At 38.0% G+C, this 20,231-nt stretch overlaps 4 protein-coding genes and 2 non-coding genes across 7 annotated transcripts; 2 read left to right on the forward strand and 4 right to left on the reverse strand.

Annotated features, from left to right (window-relative positions):
- Positions 1 to 3,622: 3,622 nt before the first annotated feature.
- TRNAS-AGA (transfer RNA serine (anticodon AGA)) lies at positions 3,623 to 3,704 on the reverse strand. Its single transcript has one exon. It is a non-coding gene; the product is annotated as a tRNA-Ser (tRNA).
- A 1,267-nt stretch (positions 3,705 to 4,971) lies between these two features.
- Positions 4,972 to 6,005, reverse strand: LOC126795051 (fasciclin-like arabinogalactan protein 13). Its single transcript, XM_050521870.1, has one exon. The coding sequence runs from the start codon at positions 5,947 to 5,949 to the stop codon at positions 5,206 to 5,208; it is 744 nt and encodes a 247-aa protein (XP_050377827.1). The 5' UTR covers positions 5,950 to 6,005; the 3' UTR covers positions 4,972 to 5,205.
- Positions 6,006 to 8,652: 2,647 nt separating this feature from the next.
- TRNAS-AGA (transfer RNA serine (anticodon AGA)) lies at positions 8,653 to 8,734 on the reverse strand. The gene has a single exon. It is a non-coding gene; the product is annotated as a tRNA-Ser (tRNA).
- Positions 8,735 to 9,697: 963 nt separating this feature from the next.
- LOC126788283 (uncharacterized) lies at positions 9,698 to 11,322 on the reverse strand. The gene is made up of 5 exons (XM_050514261.1): positions 11,239 to 11,322; positions 11,025 to 11,145; positions 10,800 to 10,903; positions 10,071 to 10,202; positions 9,698 to 9,967 (listed from the first exon to the last, which is right to left on the reverse strand). Exons 1-5 carry the CDS (start codon positions 11,239 to 11,241, stop codon positions 9,941 to 9,943), a joined length of 387 nt encoding a protein of 128 aa, XP_050370218.1. The 5' UTR covers positions 11,242 to 11,322; the 3' UTR covers positions 9,698 to 9,940.
- Positions 11,323 to 13,216: 1,894 nt separating this feature from the next.
- Positions 13,217 to 14,847, forward strand: LOC126796417 (uncharacterized). Its single transcript, XM_050523247.1, has 2 exons — positions 13,217 to 13,371; positions 13,656 to 14,847. The coding sequence occupies exons 1-2, from the start codon at positions 13,363 to 13,365 to the stop codon at positions 14,301 to 14,303; spliced, it is 657 nt and encodes a 218-aa protein (XP_050379204.1). The 5' UTR covers positions 13,217 to 13,362; the 3' UTR covers positions 14,304 to 14,847.
- Positions 14,848 to 16,438: 1,591 nt separating this feature from the next.
- LOC126783641 (uncharacterized) lies at positions 16,439 to 19,200 on the forward strand. Of its 2 annotated transcripts, none has more exons than XM_050509150.1 (8): positions 16,439 to 16,593; positions 16,685 to 16,797; positions 17,236 to 17,307; positions 17,469 to 17,504; positions 17,673 to 17,718; positions 17,931 to 18,018; positions 18,480 to 18,537; positions 18,747 to 19,200. In XM_050509150.1, the coding sequence occupies exons 1-8, from the start codon at positions 16,515 to 16,517 to the stop codon at positions 18,795 to 18,797; spliced, it is 543 nt and encodes a 180-aa protein (XP_050365107.1). In that variant the 5' UTR covers positions 16,439 to 16,514; the 3' UTR covers positions 18,798 to 19,200. The 2 variants fall into 2 exon arrangements, with proteins under 2 accessions (XP_050365107.1, XP_050365113.1); XM_050509156.1 differs by having other exon boundaries at positions 18,646 to 18,767.
- Positions 19,201 to 20,231: the final 1,031 nt, after the last annotated feature.

The following is a 20,231-nucleotide window of genomic DNA, read 5'->3' on the forward strand; positions in this document are numbered from 1 at the left end:
TCACAGATATATATGAGTGCAATCTTGTCAGCAGGTATAGATTGCGATCATAAGGATTTGAGGCTTAAAGGGTGGTTAGTTACAGTGGTCCTCGTGTCAATTTTTACGAGCAACAAAATATGGTGTGCCTGCATGCTAAGCTTCATGTATGTGCTGCACAACTCTCTTGAAAAGTTGAAACCGAGTCGCGTGATCGATACTTCGATAGTAGTCTGGACTTCAACTTATTGCGTTCGACACTAGAACCATGTATCGTAGGGTCACAAACCAGAGTTGACAAAATGATGGAGAAATTGTCCAGTGGGGAATTGTCCATGTGATCTATGTGAGTGCTTATGAAGAACTATATATTACTGCATTGAAAAAGTGGTAAACACAATAGGAAGGAAGAGAAAACGAAAACGCAACTCCCGCAAAAGCCAGACAGAACCTGTTGGGGAACGCAACTCCACTAAGTCATCAAAAAGCAGTATATTCCTTCTTATTATTGCTTTCTTTCTAATACCATGATCTTTCTTTTCCACTGAACTAGTATACAAAGAAGTACTGCGGTACTGCCTACTTTTGATATGAGTTTTTTTTCTCTCTTTCTAGTTCCGTGTGTAATGTAGAAGATGTAAATCGTTCAAAAGGTACCTAGAAAGCTTCTGATAGTTAACATTATCAGTTCATATATATTATGCAGAGAACATTGATCGACCTGTTCGGTGATTGGATCATTTAAATTGTAGAATTTTGTAGATGTTATTTATCGTACTTCTTTGTATAATATAATTACTCATATCTTTGCATGTTGGCTCTAGTCTGCAGTTTCTTTGCAATGATCATAAGTTGACACATACGCATACCAGATATATATTATAAAAACAAGGGGATTTAGATATACACCAAAAAAGCTATATCAATTTTATATTAAATCCACCACTTAGAATTACACCCAACATATTTATTAGATTGATTTTTTTTCTTAAAAAAATAATATTTGAACTTGAATAAAAGAACCTTATTTTGCTAGTATTTATTAGATGTGTCACTCACCAAATACAAAAACCATAAAGCCCAAAAATGACATGTTTCGCATGATTGAAGTATATGTTATTTTTTCCAAACCCAACTATAATTGAGTAAACTGAATTCAATATGAATAAGATGATTTGAGCAACAAAAATCAATATAGGGGGATCATGAGGTTATGTAATCTCATTATATGAATCTAAGTATGGGGTTTCAATCAGTATCTCCACCTTTATTTATGATATTTGTGATATAAATGGATCACTCAATTGGTAGGTGGCGTTGCTTTGTCGACAACTTCTACATATGATTATTCTGGTTTGTTTTTCTTTGATCTGCTTGGTAGATATTAATTTTTCAATTGTATGAGTTGTTTGTGTTTATGGTGTTTGTTGTTATAGGGTTCATGTGCCATTGGGTATGATAATTTGAGTCATGTTAAATAGGTATATGTCATTCATTGTTGAGTTGTATCTATTGGTTAGGTGTATCCTACCTGAGTAACCAGTTATTGTACCTATGTTTTAGGCGACAGTGTGTGAGGGTTGAAAATGGAAAGCATGTGGTTGTTTATTCCTTTTTGATCGATTAAAACAGAAATAGAAATAGCATAAATTTATTCCTTTCGTTTGACTATTCTTTAAGATAAGGCCAATTTATCAAATTGAACATTTAAATTATACGAACATTTGTGTTTATAATTGTTGCACGTTTATAGCATTTGAAAAATTATAATAATTATATTATGTAGATATTTTCCATTTACAGCTAGAAGGGCAAAAACATGAACTCGAATAAATAATTTAAATACATTAATTATAGAAAAAATCATATAAGGAAGGTTAATATATGTTTTGGGTGATATTAAAAAAAAAGAGTGGATTTATCTGAAAAATGGACTTGAAAGATGAATTTACCACTAATTTTCTCTAAAAACAAAGAAAGAAAGATCAACAAGCTAGTAGTAAGGGCTAAAGTTTATCTCATGCATATACTATATTTGAGATTGGATGGTGTAGTTTGTTGGTTCTTAATGTATCATCCTGCTGAAGCTTTAATTTCTGGCAATCCTAAACAACAGCTCGCTGATCATGTCGAAACCAATGGTTAACGATTTAAGCCAATATCAATAGTTGATATCATAATAAGATCGAGAGATCCAGCTGTAAAAACCAGCAAATATATGCTACTTAATATAATAATGCTCTCTACAACTTAATCGATGTTCATCCATTACAACATATCTTTTTTCTAAATAGTTAAGCTTGGCGCCTGAATATTCCCATGAGCACTCCCTTCCAGACCTTCTGAACAAAGTTGGACGTCTTCGCCACCAAACTAGTTGCAGCTGCCTCACTGCTACCTTCTACTATTCGGAAAAGGACGTAGCTACACACGGGCTAGTCCACCTCAGATTATTAAAAAACTTGTATTTTTAGCTAAATTTTAGTGTTAAAATTTAAATTTTAGTGTTAAAATTTAAATTTTAGTGTTAAAATTTAAATTTTAAATATTAGCACACCTCAACCGCATTTTTATACGGATGACAGTCTCGATGCGTTCTACTATACTATCTAAGCCCTTTTCTATAGGGGGGGGGGTGGAAATTCCCAGTTTCATTCTGATTGTTGTTAAGCAGATGGTCATTGTTAAGCAGATGGTCATCATCATGAAGCTGATAAGTCGACATTGTTATTTTTGTCCTTAATTTTCTGCCGCATACAAGTGATATATAGGCTTAGGGTTAGCTTCAACTGCCTGCTAATCACATGTAATCTTATTCCTAAATCCTAATACCACTAGAATCAGGATTTCCTTAGTTTGATAAGTATAATATGATTTAACTATATATGTAGTAGATTCTCACCTCTTGAAGAATCTCTCGTTACAGACAAGTATTTTATTTGTCTCCTTGTAATCTTCCTATAGTGATTCGCTAGCTAGCTATTGTGCATATTTTGTGATTAGATTCTATTCTGTTTATCAAGTCATGATCGATTGTACCTTGTATATGTACTAGGTTTCATACAATGAAACACAATTTCTATATATGTGAAGGAAAATCGATCTAGACCTTTTCAAATCAAAAGATTACAAGAAGTACCACATACGTATAATAAGCGCGGCAGGATGCCAACCTACTTGTCAGCAAGGAAGCTCGTGTAGTCCACAGCCTCAGCAGGCAGCAGCATCACTCATCAACCAAGTACTTGTTTTCTCTTCTTCTAACTTGTAGGAGTTTGTAGCGATTGAACAGACAGCAATGCAGATCTGATAATCTCATAATGTAACTGAAAACCAGCTATCGATCGATCTCTGAGTTCCAATATAAAACTGATCATGAGATGAAAGCCGTATTTCTGGTACCATCGAGGATGAGGATGCACGTACTGTCCCTCTTTTATTCTGTAATTTTCTGAATAACTGTCCCTCTTTTATGTTTCATGTCGCAGTAGTACTTCGTCCATACTAGGATGATAACTCGTGTGCTGACTTAAGAGTTGGAGCGGTGATCAAGATTTAGGGAATGAAATGGTTAGAAAGTCATCACTGATTTGAACAAGAGCCTAGGTGTTGTGTTGTAAAATGCTGATGGGAACAAAACACACGTGGTCGGCAGGATTCGAACCTGCGCGGGCAAAGCCCACATGATTTCTAGTCATGCCCGATAACCACTCCGGCACGACCACAAGTTGCTAGACTTGTGCAGTTTCTGATATCAATAGTTTATTACTTTTCTGTTTTCTTTTTTGTTTTTGAATGATCAACCGGCTTTTGTTCATATTATATATGAGCTGAATGAAAAATTCATCTCAAGACTTTGTAAACGAGATGAACTTAAGATTCGTACGTGTGACTCGTGATTACAAATGAATTAACCAACCAATTGGAACTAAGTAAGAATACAAGAGCCGTTATTCCAAACCCTAACCAAATATAAACCATTGAGAAATATATAGTTGAGACTTGGGGAAGTAGACCACTTTAGTTTACATGTACGGTATTAGTACTCGTAACGTATGGTAACCATGTTCCAAATCATGATGTATATGCCGTATATGGCAATAAATGGGTAACTCGTGCTTCATCTCCGGTGGCTTCTTTATTAGGAGTGCAATACAGCAATAGTGATGAAACAAGTGCTAGCAAGGCAATCGATTATGCTTGCCCTGTTTTGCCCAAACAGAATGTCATCGATACATATAGAACATAATCAACATATTGCGCATATATATGTGAGCTTCGAAATTATTATCTGCCTAATTTTTTCTACTTCTCGCTACTAGTATATCCATTGCTTAATTTTCTACTCGGTAGGATTAATGTTTTAAAAAACTCGTCTCAAGACTCGTCTGAAGCTTAAAAAGTTTAAAGCTACTTACATAACGTCTCTGTTTTTCGGTTTGGACACCGAGGCTCGCATTTTACGCTTTATGTTACGTTTTTTACGTCTTTTACGCATTTTACTGCGCATTCGAAAATAATATTTTTAAGTATCTTTTTATATTTATTTATATAATGTTTAATTTGATAAAAACTATCTAAAATGTTTGAATTATGAATTTCATTAAATCTAAATGCAATAAATTAGTAAGTTCTTATGTATATTTGTTGTTTTTGTATGTGTATAATTATATATTTACACATTTAACTACTAATTTTTTATAACATAAGGCTTACATCTTATGCGTTTCAAGTTTTAAGGCTCAAGGCTCTCAAGAAAACGCCTTGAGGTACGTGTTCGTTTTTAAAAACATTGGGTAGGATTAAGGTTAAATCAAGATCAACTGGTGCCGAATTTTAGAAACCATATTGTTGCAATTAAAATTAAAAGTAATACCAACAATTTGATTTTTCTTTTCTGAATCAGCTAATTACTTATCTGGTCATGCGTGTTCTTTATACTTTTTCACGTCATGTGGTTTACTGACCTTGTGAATTCCTATGGCTAGCTCCATCCAAACTAATTACTTGACTGAAAAACACAATGCCTCATTATCATTATTATTTGCAATATTTTACGTTGATCGATCCGATCAGAAGGAAAACAAGGAAAGGAAAAAGTCTCATAAGTCATAACAATCAAACAATCTCATTCGACAAAAAGAAAAAACAAAGAGAAATTCAAGAATCACATGATCGAAGAATGTTGTTGTTGATACAAATCACACTGCACAAAACCACTACTTACTAGCTAGTCCCCATGAAAAATAAAGCCAGCCCTAAAGCCAATCCCAGGAATCCCACACTCGTCTTGCTCGAACTACTGGTCCCATCCGTAGATGGCTCCGGGGCCGCCGTTTCTTTCGTCGTGTTTGTGCTTCCGGCCGGAGTTTTAGCCGGGACAGGAGCCGGTGATGCCTCACTAAACATGTCATTAGGAAACAGTACCTTGTCAACTTGGTACACAGCCAACGGAAACTGCTGCCTCAATGCATTGTTGATCTGAGTAGTAACCGCCCCGCTCGACACGTTCACTTGGTTCCCTCCGGATCCCGTGAAGTTGAGCCCGTAAGATCCGCCGCCGTTTGAGGCGGAGGACTGAGTCCTCACGGGGTTCGACACTGTTTGGAGATTGTCGAGAGTGTAGTACTTGGGGAGAACATGGTAAAGAACAAGCTGTACTTGTTGTTGGGCGGAGAGGTCGTTCAAGGTACCGGCTTTGAGGTTAGTGAAGGCGTTGTCCGTGGGTGCAAGGACGGTTAGGCCCTCGGTGGTGGAGTTGAGCTGGCTCTGGATTTGGGTGGCCACTTGGGTTTGAGCGAGGAGGCGGAGGAAGGTGGTGTACTGGCCAGCTTTGTCTAGGATGCTGGTGAAGTTCAGTGGGCCGGACGGGGCCGGGGCAGGTGCTGTTTGTGCTTCGGCACGGAGGACAAAGAGGGCTGCAGCGACAGCGAGGAGGAGGAGAGGGAGGGAATGTGTGGAAGCTGCCATTGTGATGATGAAGATGAGAGTGGAATGAGATGTTGGGAAATATATGGGATAAGGAAGCAAGGTATGGGGGGGGGGGGGGGGGGTTGAGGCCGTGAGGCTTGGGTGGAATGAGATGGAGAATTCAACTATAGTGTAGACTATATATATTAAAAATCTAAGACAAAGAAAAACAAATCAATGAAACTTGGGCACAACGTGACAGCATTGCAAAATTTGATTGCAAAAGTATACACCAAGTTACTACACTAGAATTATCTAGCATATTAATTTGATCAACTAGCAGTTTTCTCAAGCCCTAATTTGGATGCCATCACTGACAATGTTATGCTATATATCACTAATAGTTTTATGAGGCCCTGATCAACTTGACTTCTATTAATTGCTTCTTAAGGGTCGTAGCTAGCTTTCCAAATTCATGAAATAGCTCATCTGTGTCTGACTATTACGGATTTGTAATTCTTGATCAAATACCAGATCTGAGTTATGATATTTAATCTCTCTCAGTGTTTGGTGGAAACAGCTACTAGCTAGAGCAGGTTAGACAAAATCAAACTTGTAATCAACCACCATCGCTGCTAGCATCGCTGACTTAGTAGATAGATATATATATATATATATATATATATATATATTCAAAACCCAGTTTAGTCTGGCAGCCCGGAAACAACATGGCATGTGAGATTCCTTTTAACAACTATATGCAAATGGTCTCCACCAATCCGCCATTTCGAATAATATATAACACACACACACACACACACACAAGTCTATGGTTGTAACTTTGTAGCTCTGTGTACCAAACTCTTCTGTCTTGTGGTTCATGTCGTTATACAATAATATAACGAGGAATCACCAACTTATCAACGATCATACTGGTGCTCTTTCATATTCTGTGCGGGTAGACGATCTTTTTTCATCATTTCAATTATGAACTTCCTGATAATTAACTAGAAATGGATAATTTTTTTTGGTCGAATAACTAGAAATAGATAATTATTAGCGCGTTTTGGGATAACATTCTAATTTGCTTATCCAATTAATCTATCATAAAAACAAGTTTGAACTAGTCACGCTTGGATTTAGTTAGAGGATTAATTTTCAGTTAATAGAGTTAGAAGTTTGAGTAGGATTCAAATAACTGTTAGTCCTTGTATTCACTGTATACTCTATTATTTCTCCATTAAATTTTCGTTATTATCTACTATTCCTAAAAGCTTCTGAAACCCTAAAACAGTATGTATACTGTATTTGAGGGTTATAGAGGTAATCATCTGATTGATGAATTAATCGGTGAATTTGCTAAAAGTTTCTTTGTTAATTAATCAACCCAGCTTCTTTGTTCGTTTGGGAATTTACCTAAAAAAAAGTCCTGTACTGCAGGTTCAACCCCGGCCCGAAGCAGCAGTAGCAGCTGCTATTCACTACTTCATTCGGAAATTATGTCTCTAGTACCGACCCTGACCGCCTATTCTAACGAGGATGCCACTGTGCATTGGGTATCCTTCAGCCTTGGTTTTGCTCCGCGATATCTGATTCCACGACATGATGATGAGCTTGTGATCCTATTTTTGCTCTACTTGAAAACCATCCACAGTTTTTCAACAGATTTAGTTGCTCAAGAATATTGGCTCATCCCCCAACGCCAAGTCACTGTTACAATCAGGGCGTAATACGCTAAACGTTATCGACGACCGCTTTCATCCAGATGATAAAGAAGACCTAATCCCTCGAGTTGTCGCAGAGATCCGATAATTCGTCTTGTTCACGAATTCCTGCAAGATATAGAAACCGAGGGTTTTCAAGCAGAAGAAACCGGTTTTATTCATGTGCAACGGCTTACCAAAGTTGATTTTATGCATCATATTAATGATGAAGCGACTAAAGCGTCTAAGCAGGGTTATTTTGAAGCTACAAAACGTGGGACTTGTGTTATTTGTATCGATGACTATGATATTATACGTGATGCTGTTCAATTACCTTGCTTGCATGTTTTTCATGGAGTTTGCATTTGTCGTTGGCTGAAGTGGAAACCCCGTTGCCCCATTTGCGGCAATTTTCCATCCTTAATCATCTAGTACCATGGTTTGATAGATCTCCGCAGGAAGGGCCCAATGTGGTAACTAGTAACCCTGTTGGTTTAGTGCTCCGTCCAGAAGTTACACAAGAATTTTTTCGATATCTCAGCAACATTATAAAACTTATCCACAAAGTTGTTAAGAGGTTTGCTGCCGCTGTACGTCCAGAGTAACTGAACTAGCACCATGGTTTAAGACACCATTGCAGGAAGGTCGCCTTGGATTTTGCAGGAAGCATTTGAGCTCGCTAGTTTGGTTTAGTGGCTGATTGATGAATAACTAAGAATTAGTTGGTCATGCCTAGTTTTTGCATCTTTTTTCCTTCTTTGATATGATATCTAAAGTGTGCTGTCACTCATTTAGCCTTGGACACCTGTTTTTTCATTTAAAGCTTTTCCGATGCTTTCTCAAAATGCACCGGTCAAGCGCATCAGCCTGTGAAACATACTAATGTTAGCAAATCCATGGAAATTAAGCAACTACGATCCGCACTGATAGAAAGTATGAATATGAATGTTTGTAGAACATTGTGCACCAAAGAACTGAAACCATATCCGATTGGATCCTCCGATTTGATCAAATGAGCTCATCAATTGAGGGAGTTAATCTGTTGGCGTCAACAAAAACACGTGGTCGGCAGGATTCGAACCTGCGCGGGCGAAGCCCACATGATTTCTAGTCATGCCCGATAACCACTCCGGCACGACCACAAGATGCTAGGTTGGTGCAAATTCTATATATTGACACATCAAATATCCAATATTTTTTTTTGTCTTGAATAAGAATTCTTTTATTCTTTCTGTTTTAATTTTCATACATCAACTGGCTCGTGTTCATAATATATATGAATCCCCGTTGCCCCATATGCTGCTATTCTTCTGACCTTGATCAACTACTGTAGTACCGTGATTTGATAGACCTCAGCAGGAACGGTTCAATGTGTAGCAATACACCATTGCACGAAGGATTTGGATTTTGCAGGAAGCATTTGAGCTCGGCTTGTTTGGTTAAATTAGTGGTTAACAATTATATGCAAATGGTCTCCACCAATTCGAATTGTTATATACATGCATATGCAAATAGTTGTGAAAGATAATCTGTCCAATTTGCTATAAAAAAAACCCGAATCTACCAAATGTTAGACAATTGGGCTGTAATTTTAGAATATACTTTCCATTGTTTTTGCCCGAGTATCATTACCTATGAATCCTTATATCCTTCCTGGTCGCGGCATCAACTCTTGAATCATCGCAGCGTGTACTATAATGTCTTGTAATGTACCTGTTTGTCGTTCTCAAAACAACTCAAACTTGTTGCTCTGCAGTTCTCTACCTACTCAGTTCTCTAAACATCTATCCGGTCACGGTTCAGTCTCAGGTAAGTATGGGTTGCCACCATGGCTGACCACCCTACGCATTCTGAGCCGAGACTAAAGCAACTAACCGATAGAAAAAAATTAGTGAAGAACATATCCAAACCCAAGCACGTTGCTAGCCTGAGAAGAATACAGAGGTTCAAGGAATAAAGCACCACTCAGGCAAGTCAAGTTCCTAAATTTCAGATGGCTTACAGAAGATAAATGCCTAGGAAAAGATACAATAGTCATAAATTTATAAAACTCTGCCTAACCAAATTGTAATGACCACTTACCATGGAATTAAAGTAAACAAGGATAAAAGCAAATAACTCAATTCATAGTATGCAAGTTGTTACAATAGCAACAATAGCTTATACTTGCAAACAGAGTTTAGAGCTGGCTGCTTAGCAGTTCATAGAAATGAAAACTTTAGTACAAGTCAACACTAAAAGTTTTTCCTAGTAGTACAACTCCATCAGTCCAAGCCTCTGAAGTAGCAACCACTAAGGTTTGAGAGGCCCATCACACCGAATCACACCAACACATGCTCCACAATAGTCTATATAAGGAGTTTCTCAATGGCATCCTGCATTTCACACATAATAACAATCACAACACAGCCTATAGGACAAAATTAAAAAGGAAAAACTATAATAATCAGTATACTAACATCAGTAAGAAGTGAATACCTTAAGCTGTTGAATCTGAACTTTCATTTGGCTGCCCTCATTTGTTGTCACAGAACAAGCAATGACAGGTCTTGAGACACCGCAAGCGCGTCCAAGAGCTTGCTTTGATGGCACAAACACATAGGGCACATTCTGTGAATTCAATTACAATACTTTCAGTGGCAGATTTTATGATCCATAGTCTCAAAGTTAAATCATAATAAGTACAGGAACATACAAAAGCAAAGCATATCAATGAAAAATATTGTCCAGAAGACGGTTTTGATATCCATAATGAATAAAATAGATAAACATCAGAAGGCTTGTATTTCTTTGGAAAAACATCAAGGCAAGACACATAGCAACTATAAAATGGAATCGGATTCGCAGAGCTTATCTACAAACAAGCCAGAAAATTAGGGGAAACATTACTGCACATACACCATAATCATGTTCACTAACTTATTGAATCGTTTAGGGTTTGTATATATCACAAGCAGATGTCCTTATACAAACATAAACACAACCAAATGCATATTTATCTCCCCTTAACTTCGTGGCGTAATCAATGAAACAACTCGTGATACAAAAAATGAACTACACATACTGTTTATACTAAATCTAAAACTTAGTCCAATATGTGCACAATTAATGAAGTCTTACAACACATGATAAACATAAACCACGTAACACACCAATGTTACATATCAAACCACAAACCAATAGAAATCAACATCGAAAATGTCTTACCTTATCTTCAGCCAACAGGGGAAGATGAAGAAGGATCTCAAGCGGCTCGGTATCGGCAGCCATCACAATGAATTCAGCAATACCTCTGTTCAGGGTCTTAGTAGCTGCAAAAAAAAAACTCATTAAATCTTCTACAAAACCCTAAAACCCTAAAATTAAACAACAACAAAACTGAACTTCCACAAAACCAAAGACTCAAACTTGAAACAGGAATCAGGGTAGAACCTTCGTTGGCGCCCTTTTTAAGCTGCTTGAAGTTGAAGGCTTGCTGAACCAGGTCGAGAATGGTGATGGTGAGCTGGCCATCAGCCAAGGGGTAAGCTTTAGGGTTCACAGCTTCTCCAGTCTGCAATTGAAATCAAGCAAAATCAAATACAGGAATCAAAAACCCAGAAATTTAATTGCAATATTGGAGTGAAATGAGAGAGAGAGACGGTACCATTGTGTTTTGGGGATTACTGTGCGAAGAGGAGGCTAGGGTTTCCGATGAGGGAAGCGAAGATTGGATTAGGGTTTAAGAAGAAGACTGAAATTGTCGTTTGAGGGATATTTATAGGAGAGTTTCATAGGCCGACGTCGTTTGCTTTGGCCCGACTCATTTTGTGGATGTGAGTTTGCCCCGGCCCAAATTTTTGTTTAGGTCTTTTCTAACACCCTTTTTAGTTTTTATATAAGACAAGAGAGTTCGAATCCCTACCCTTCTAATGATGTGTTAGTTGAATATGATACTATGACATAATTTTGTTAAATATTCATTTGTGTTAGTAATCATGCTAATGACACGTTAACTTCTTGAAATCAGAGTAGAAATGAGCACAACGTTTCTAATTTACTATTATTATTTGAGTTGATATAATTTTGGAGTTATTAAGAACATAAATTAGTTTCATTTTGATACAAATATATACGAATTTTTAAGTTTTCATTAAATGTGTGACGAGACGGGACGAAGTGGGATATAAATTATTCATCCAACGTCTCATCCCACTATTATGAAACGGAACGGGATCGAGACAGGACGAACGTTTTTAGACTTCCGTCCCGTCCCGTTCTTATGAATTTTGGGACGGGATCAGGATTTCTGTTTTTTATGCCCACTCCTATTTGAATGATTTGATCTCACTTAATATCATAAAATGATTACCTTAACTACGAATGAGTTGTGTACTATCATATTATCTTGTAGTGTTTAGGGAAATTTTGTAAAGTTACGGAAAATTTAATTTGTATGTCATTTTCCCCTTAGATTGAGTTATATATGAGTATTATCGTATTATTTTATAGTGTTTCGTGACATTTCGTAATGTTTTATAAAATTTCGTGAAATTATGTGACATTTTGTAAACTTTTGTAAAGTTAAGGAAAATTTAATTTTTATATCATTTCCCTCTTATATTTATGAGTATTATCATATTATTTTATAGCATTTTATAATATTTTATAGTATTGTGTGACGTTTAGAAGTAGTAAATATCCAAAAAAAAACACACAAGCTAAAGAAATCATTTCCCTTTGTGCAATGACTGTTATACAACAACATTATATCACTTGTAAGTGACAAGTGTATTGTGAATGATGTAAACGTGTAAAGAAACTAGCAGTGCGATTTTTACATAAAGTCCAAGAGCACAATGTTTTACCAAAAATGGAGGAATGTTATTATGTTAGAGCATCCGCAGCGGCGAGCAATTTTGCCGGCGTGCTCGAGCAGGAGGAGGGACCAGCCGGAGGAGCTCGAGCAGGAGAAGGGGAGGCTCGCACCGGCGAGCAGGAGGAGGCGAGCTGCTCGCCCAGTCAACCCAGCCGCGGTGCTCGTCCGATCGCTCGAGCAAATTTTGCTCCGGCGTTTGCTCGATCGCCTGGCGGAGCCCACCGCCCGTGGGTGACGTCAGGCACGGGCGAATTTTTTTTATGTTAGGCGCGTGCAACGCACGCGCCAAAAAAAAAAAGCGAGCCAATGAATGGCTGCCACGTGTCAAGTAGATTGGCCAACGGTCCAATTGATCTGGGCATTCCATTTTGAATCAGAAATTTCGATCCAACGGTCAGAATTAATTGGCAACGGCTACTATTTGATCATAACGGAAATAAACCCAAAAAATTGTAAAAAAATCCCCAAAATTTCAAAATTCTCCCAAAAAATTGCCTATAAATACTACTTCAATTTGTTATGAACTCACACCAATTTGTGCACAACAAATTTCACATCTTCCTCCATCTCCTCTCTCTTTTCGTATCTCCTCTCTCTTTTCGTTTAGCATTTTTTTCTAAAACAATAGGCACCCATTGGCTTCCTTCCGAAGATTTACAAATGTGTATTTCTTTTGTCCGTCATAGCATTGATGAATATGACGGTAACAAACAAAAGAGGGACAAATTGTGGGAGACAATTCATGGCAATTATATGCAAAATTGGGTGCTAGCACCGGGTGAGAAACCTCCGAAGGAGCCAAGGACCCGAATCGCGCTCGCTTCTCACTACAACAAGTTCAAGCTACTCTTGCAAAAATGGGGCGAATGTTTGGCGGCATCACGACAACGTATAGCTAGCGGCACTTCGCTAATGGACGAAGTAAGTACATTGTGTTATCATATATTATAATTTTTATTTGATTATATGAATTCAATTATGTAATTTATATCTAATTTGTTTAAATATATAGCATTGTTTACATATTTAATTATTTTAATATATCTAATTTTATTTACATTATTTATTTTATTTAATTTGTTTAAATATGTAGCATTGTTTACATTATTTGTTTTAATATATCTAATTGGTTACATTATTTGTTTTATCTAATTTATTTAAATTATGTAATTAAATAAATACCTAATATAAGTTTTTTACATCAGGAACGACAAGCTCAATCATGTTACTATAATGCCAAGAAGAAAAAGTTTACACACTTTGAATGTTGGGAAGTGGTTAAAGATCATCCATCTTTCGTTGCGGTGCTACCTACTACTCCATCTCCATATGCAAGTAGTTACCACGGTACTCCTTCAGCAACTGAATCATCTCCAACCATCAATTTGGATGACGACCAATTGAATGAGACACCTCAAAGCAACACGGCAACTCCATCGAGTCCACCTAGACCAATGGGAACCAAGGCGGCAAAGGAAGCTAGGCGCCAAAAGAAACATGGTAAGACTCCTATTGAGCAACGGGTGGAGGTTTTGCATACCATTGCAAGTGACCAAGCATCATGGCATACCAAGAGGCTAGCCCATAATGAAAGTGAGCTTAATTATTATGCGGAGTACATAGACATTCAAAAGCGAAAAGAAGCAAGGGCGGAAGAAGAGTTACGATTGAAGAAACAAGAGAATGACACAAGGATCATGACAATGGATTTGGAGGCTATGACCCCAATCTCGAAAAGGTATTTTACCAAGAGGAAACTAGCAATCCTTAATGAAGGAGAAGCTAGTCAAGATCAACCTACCGATGAAACATATTCGGATTGTTATCACCCAAATCGCGTGCTTTTTCCATAGTAGTTATAGTATTGTACTAAGAATAAATCTGGGCTTGGCTCGTCATTTTATGTAATTTAAATTTTTCGAGAAATAAAATGCAATTTATTTATTAAGTTGAAATTGAAATACACATTAAATTAAAACACATACTGAAATTAAACACAAGCTTAATAATTAAACACAAACATCATGAAAACACACAATAAAACATATTTAAAGTATTTCACCGGTTTCCACTCTCCAAATGTGTTTCACCAAGTCTTTCTGGAGCTCTCGATGGATGTAAGCGGATTCGAGATCGGCAACACGGTCGTGAAACCGTTGTATATTAGCTCCATCTCTACTGATTGGCTCAAAAAGAACTCGATTCCCTTGTGCATTCACCGGCCCATCATAAACCCGGAAAGCCCTCGATGGGTTTTGCAAGTCTTCTTCTTCTTCCTCATCATCATCCTCATCATCCACATACTCTTCCTCAACAATCATGTTATGCAATATAATGCAAGCTAACATGATGGTAGTCATTACCGATTTGTGGTGCAATGTACAACTATGACGTATAATTGCCCATCAAGATTGCAAGATGCCAAATGCCCTCTCCACATCTTTCCGGTATGCCTCTTGTTTCTTTGCGAAGAGCTTATCTTGCGGCGTCTGGGGATTGGAAATTGTTTTGACAAATGTAGAGTACCTTGGATATATTCCGTCAGCCAGATAATAAGCTGTGGTGTACCTCTGTCCGTGGACTTCGTAGACGACAGTTGGGTCTCTTCCGGCAAGGATCTCTGAGAACACATTCGATAGGTGGAGCACATTAATGTCATTTTTAGCTCCAGGACAGCCAAAAAAACTATGCCATATCCACGTATCATACGAGGCCACTGCCTCTAGGATAACCGTTGGGCGACCCTTTCGGCCCGAGTATGCCCCTTGATAGGCGGTTGGGCAGTTCTTCCACTCCTAATGCATGCAGTCGATGCTTCCAATCATACCTGGAAAACCTCGGCGTTCTGCTTTAGCTAATAGTCGCGTGAGGTCTGCCGGTGTTGGACTACGGAGGTATCTTGGACCATAGAGATGAACAACTTGGCTGCAAAACTCCTTCATACATTTCAGGGTAGTCGATTCCCTCATCCTTGTAATTTCAGTACACTGATCTGCGGCTGACCCGTACGCTAGCATTCGTAGAGCCCCGGTCATCTTTTGTTGGGGAAGTAGCCCTAGCAAACCAGTGGCGTCTTCTCTTTGATGCCAAGACATGTCGTGGTTGCAGAGGTCCGTCATGATAATGTTGAATCGGTCTCTGCTCATCCTGTACCTCCGACGAAAGTCTTGAGCGTCGAAAATTGGACGTTCGATGAAGTAATCTTCCATGAGATTGTGTCCCCTAGATAGCCTTTGACGTGGCTTATTCGGTTTTTTACCGCGACGTGAACCGCTTGGTCGTGTTGATTCATCATCGTGTTGTGCTTCCGCCATGACCACCTGATTCACGAATGATTGCTCCATATCGTCATCCTCTTCTTGTTGACGTTGTCTCCGCCTGAAAAAATTGTGAAAGCTGAAAGGATTCATCAGAGTGATGAACAAGGAAATGTTGCTAAGTGTTTAGATTGAAGGATGAGTTATAATGAGTGATATTAGACGTTTTTATAGCAAATTGGTCGAAAATCTTATCAGAAATTTGGTCCAATTATTTTGCTGACAGTGACACGTGTCAATTCTCTACTAGTCGAAAATCTTATCGGAAATCTGCTCCAATTATTTTAGCGACAATGACACGTGGTAGTGACACGTGTCAATTATCTATTAGTCGAAAATCTTATCGGAAATTTTGAATAATATCGAGTCGATAATGACACGTGGCACATTATTATTGGTTGTAAATATATCTGATAAAAAAATTAATTATTTCACAACAAGACAAAATTGAATTGCTCAAACAAATTGTAAATGGGTGTGTGAAAAAATCGATTTGCTTGAGCAAAATATGAAATCGATTTGCTTGAAGCAAAATTTGCTTCTGACCCTACCATTTGCTTGATCAAATGCAATTTATGGGTGCGGATGCTCTTAAGACCCCAAATGCCACACAAAAGTTAACTATATAACGTATTTACCTTACTGTCTTCTTCATCTTGATCCCTCATATTTACCACCCCACCAAATTCTTCAAACTCTGAAACCATAGAACTCTGCAGCTCTCAGTTTCTCACATTTACTTAGCAAATGGGTTGGTTCGGGGACACCGTGGACTCCATCAAGTCAATTCAGATCAGGCAAGCTCTCACCCAAGCCATCAGTCTCGGTCAGTACCTATATTTATCATTTCAAAGTCTTCACCTTTTATTGTTTCGGATTCAAAGATTGCACCTTTACGAGTTATCTATGTGTTTCAGGCTTGATTGTCACTTCGGCGCTGATGATATGGAAAGGGCTGATTTTGATGACTGGGAGTGAATCACCTGTGGTGGTTGTGCTCTCTGAAAGCATGGAACCTGGGTTTGCTAGGGTGAGTCTGTCAATTTCTTTGTGGGAAACCCTGTTAATGTGTTTGAACAATGACTGTGTTCTATAGTTGGGTAAGAATTGAATGGCTAAGATGTGGTAGATTGTATGAAAATGGTGTATATAATGAAACTTTGGGAAGTATTTTAGTTATTCTAGTTGCAATGCGATTACTCTTTTAGCTAAAAAGAATGTGGATGAATGGTGGTTAGTAATGTGTCTCTTTATTCGGGTCTTGGGGTTCAGAAGGAAGAACGCGGAATTTGTTACTATAGCACATATTGGTGTTTTTCGTAGCCCTTGATTGGTTCACTTGCTTTTCATTTGAGTTTTGGACCTGACTATCTGTTATTTTACAATTGAATTGAATGCGCAAAAACTCGAGTGGTTTCTTTTACTCCTACTTTTTTGTTTGTTGGCTTGAATGTTGAGTCTCTTTCAGGGTGACATACTGTTCTTGCATATGAGCAAGGATCCTATTCGTGCAGGAGAAGTAGTGGTGTTTAACGTGGATGTATGTTCTCCTATCTGATTTTACTTCTTTACTTAATATTTGCTAAAATGTTATTTGTTTAATCCATTCTGGGAAAGCCCAAGTCTTCTTGCATTCTGATACTTGCCTATGATATTGTTTTGTCTATAAATGTGATGGGTTATCTTTTACTTGATCTCCAGGGACGCCCTATTCCCATTGTTCATCGAGTAATTAAGGTAAAATGATGGGGATTACCTTCTCCACTTCCCTCCCTCTCTTTTAATAGCTCCACTCAACTTTTACAGATAATTCAATGCCTTGCCTCAGAAACCAAAACCTGTGACATCATACAGTTTCATGTCATCTTACGATTATGTTTTGTGTTACTAATCCTTTTCCGGTAGGTTCACGAGCGGAGAGACACTGGAGAAGATTATGTCCTCACAAAAGGTAAGTATTTTCATGAACACAGAAGTATCAAATTAATTTGTATTTCACTCGATTATTCCACTATTTTGAAATTTTTAATAAAGTGAATGAAAGAAATGTCGAAGTATCACACCATGGCGTAGTAATACCTTAAGATGTATTGATTCAAAACTTTAGGTTTTCATAATCATAAATATTATGGAAGTAACTGTGGTGTTGGTTTATTTTTGTAGGAGACAATAACCCTGGTGATGATAGAGTCCTTTATGCTCCGGGCCAGCGTTGGTTGCAAAAACACCATATCATGGGGAGAGCTGTTGGGTACGTCTTTTTTCTTGTTTTACTTTGTTCTGAGCTTCAGTTAGATTAACAACTGTGAGGCAATAATATGTTAATCACGTGTGCAAGTCTAAATGTATGCCTTACATATTTGATGCAACTATCAAAGACAAACTTGCTTAATGCTGGTTTACATAGTTGTTCAATGTAAATTTCAGCATGACTAAACTATATATTCAGATGGTTCAGTTTATGATAAAATCAGTGGCTTTTATAATTTGAGTCATAACTAGTAAAGTTATATAGCATTGGCTTACTTATCCTTGAAAGCGGAGGTCTGAAATCAAGAAGAATTTTTCGATTTTCTATCATGGATCCGTTACTCATACATATATACATATTCATGAATACTGTGTACTATGTACATACTTGCAATACTCATATAGCATGGAGTTTTCATTTACTGGATGTATTGTATTGATTTGTATTTCGCTTTTCCGCAGGTTTTTGCCTTATGGTGGTTGGGTGACAATAATCATGACAGAAAAGCCTATAATCAAGGTATGCCTTTATTGAAATCTAGAATGTCTTCTCATGTGTATGTGCTTAACTTGACAAAACGATCTTTATAGTTTCTCATTTAATTTTAATACCCTCAATATATCTCAGGCATCCATAGCCCACAAGCTTGGGGGTTCTTGAAATCAAACATTGCTTCCTTGACAGAAGCAGGCTAGTTTCTTATTTACTTTGTGTTTTGGTTCTCGCAGTACATTATCATAGGAGCGCTGGGATTGCTGGTCATTACCTCGAAGGATTAGAGATAAAATTCCAGATGCATGACATGCTGCCAACATCCTTTTCCTTAAGCAAGGAGTGAGAGAGAATCAGTAGTGTTCCGGCTGTAAGATTATAGATTACATCGCCTCCGGTGGTTCGGTTGGCATATACACATAGTATTTCAGATTACATACACTTAATATTAACCAAGGATAATGACAGTTCGATTTGGGATGCATTAAAGAACCAGCTTGCGAAACATGATTAAAACCTGACAAGATTACCCAACTTCTCGTCATGGCTAGGCTAGGATTTGAGTGTTATATATTTGTATATACATGTGCATTGTTGTGCTAGGCTCGAAAGTTGAACTTTACATATCTTGGGGCATAATCTAACTTTATTCATCATGATCTATTGAATAACAACAACACAATTGAGCTACTAAGTTGGATTAAAGTGAAATTTTTGCTTTCGTTTTATGATAATAAGCAAGAAATCCAAGAATCTTATATTGTTAATTGTTGAAACAAAAGAGTAAGCAACTGCCTCATTCCACCTCTGTGTCTTCCTCTTCCGCCTTCCAGGTTGGTGTAAACAAAACCGGAAAGCTGCCTATTGGTGCCGCTGGCGAACCTTCCCACTGCCGGAGAGTCCATCGGCAGCTCATGCCAGCACAAAGGACATGAATTTCGCTGCTCAAGCCACTGCAAGATGCAATGGGAGTGGTAGATGTGCTTGCATGACATCTCTCGAACTTCATCGAGCTCATTCTCCAATTCTAATGCTTCTCGGCACACGGTGCAGTACCTTTCAGTTCCGTCTAGATTGATCTGAGACCGATCACTAGTATCACCGACCTCGTCATTGTTTCTGCGAGGTTGTCTATGGCCAAACTTTACGAGGAAGCCACTGCCACACTCTGGACACTCAATATCCTAACGTACCTGCTGCATCTGTAGCACCAGTAACATGACTTTGCTGCCGACATTATTGTACACAAACAACAACACCGTAGAATTGAGGTGCGGGGGGAGGCTCGATAAATAGAGTAAAATCTTTTCCTACAATTACCAATTTACTCTTTCCTAGAAAAATCAGGAATGCATAAATAGGAAAGTGTGTCTATTTGATTTGCTTTCGTATGCTCATAGAAGTGTTGCATGCAGCAGGTTTTTTACATTTTGGAATTGATTCGAAAACAACCGGATCGCTGCCGGCCAGAGATTTTCCTACAATCAGGCTCTAATGAGATAGAACGTACTCGCCCTTCAGTGTTCTCCATTACTATGTCTTGCCAAAGAAAACCATCATCCAGGCTGGGGATAAGACAGTGTACCATGCAGAAAGTTCATATGTCCGATCGGATCTCAGTCCACCACGCGAGATGCAGTTAAGATCATATATATGTTCTTGAAGCACACTCATAACTCATTCAGTAAGTATGATCCAGGACCTTCTTAAGAGACTGTCAC

Source organism: Argentina anserina, chromosome 1 (assembly GCF_933775445.1).
Source record: "Argentina anserina chromosome 1, drPotAnse1.1, whole genome shotgun sequence".
Lineage (NCBI taxonomy): Eukaryota > Viridiplantae > Streptophyta > Magnoliopsida > Rosales > Rosaceae > Argentina > Argentina anserina.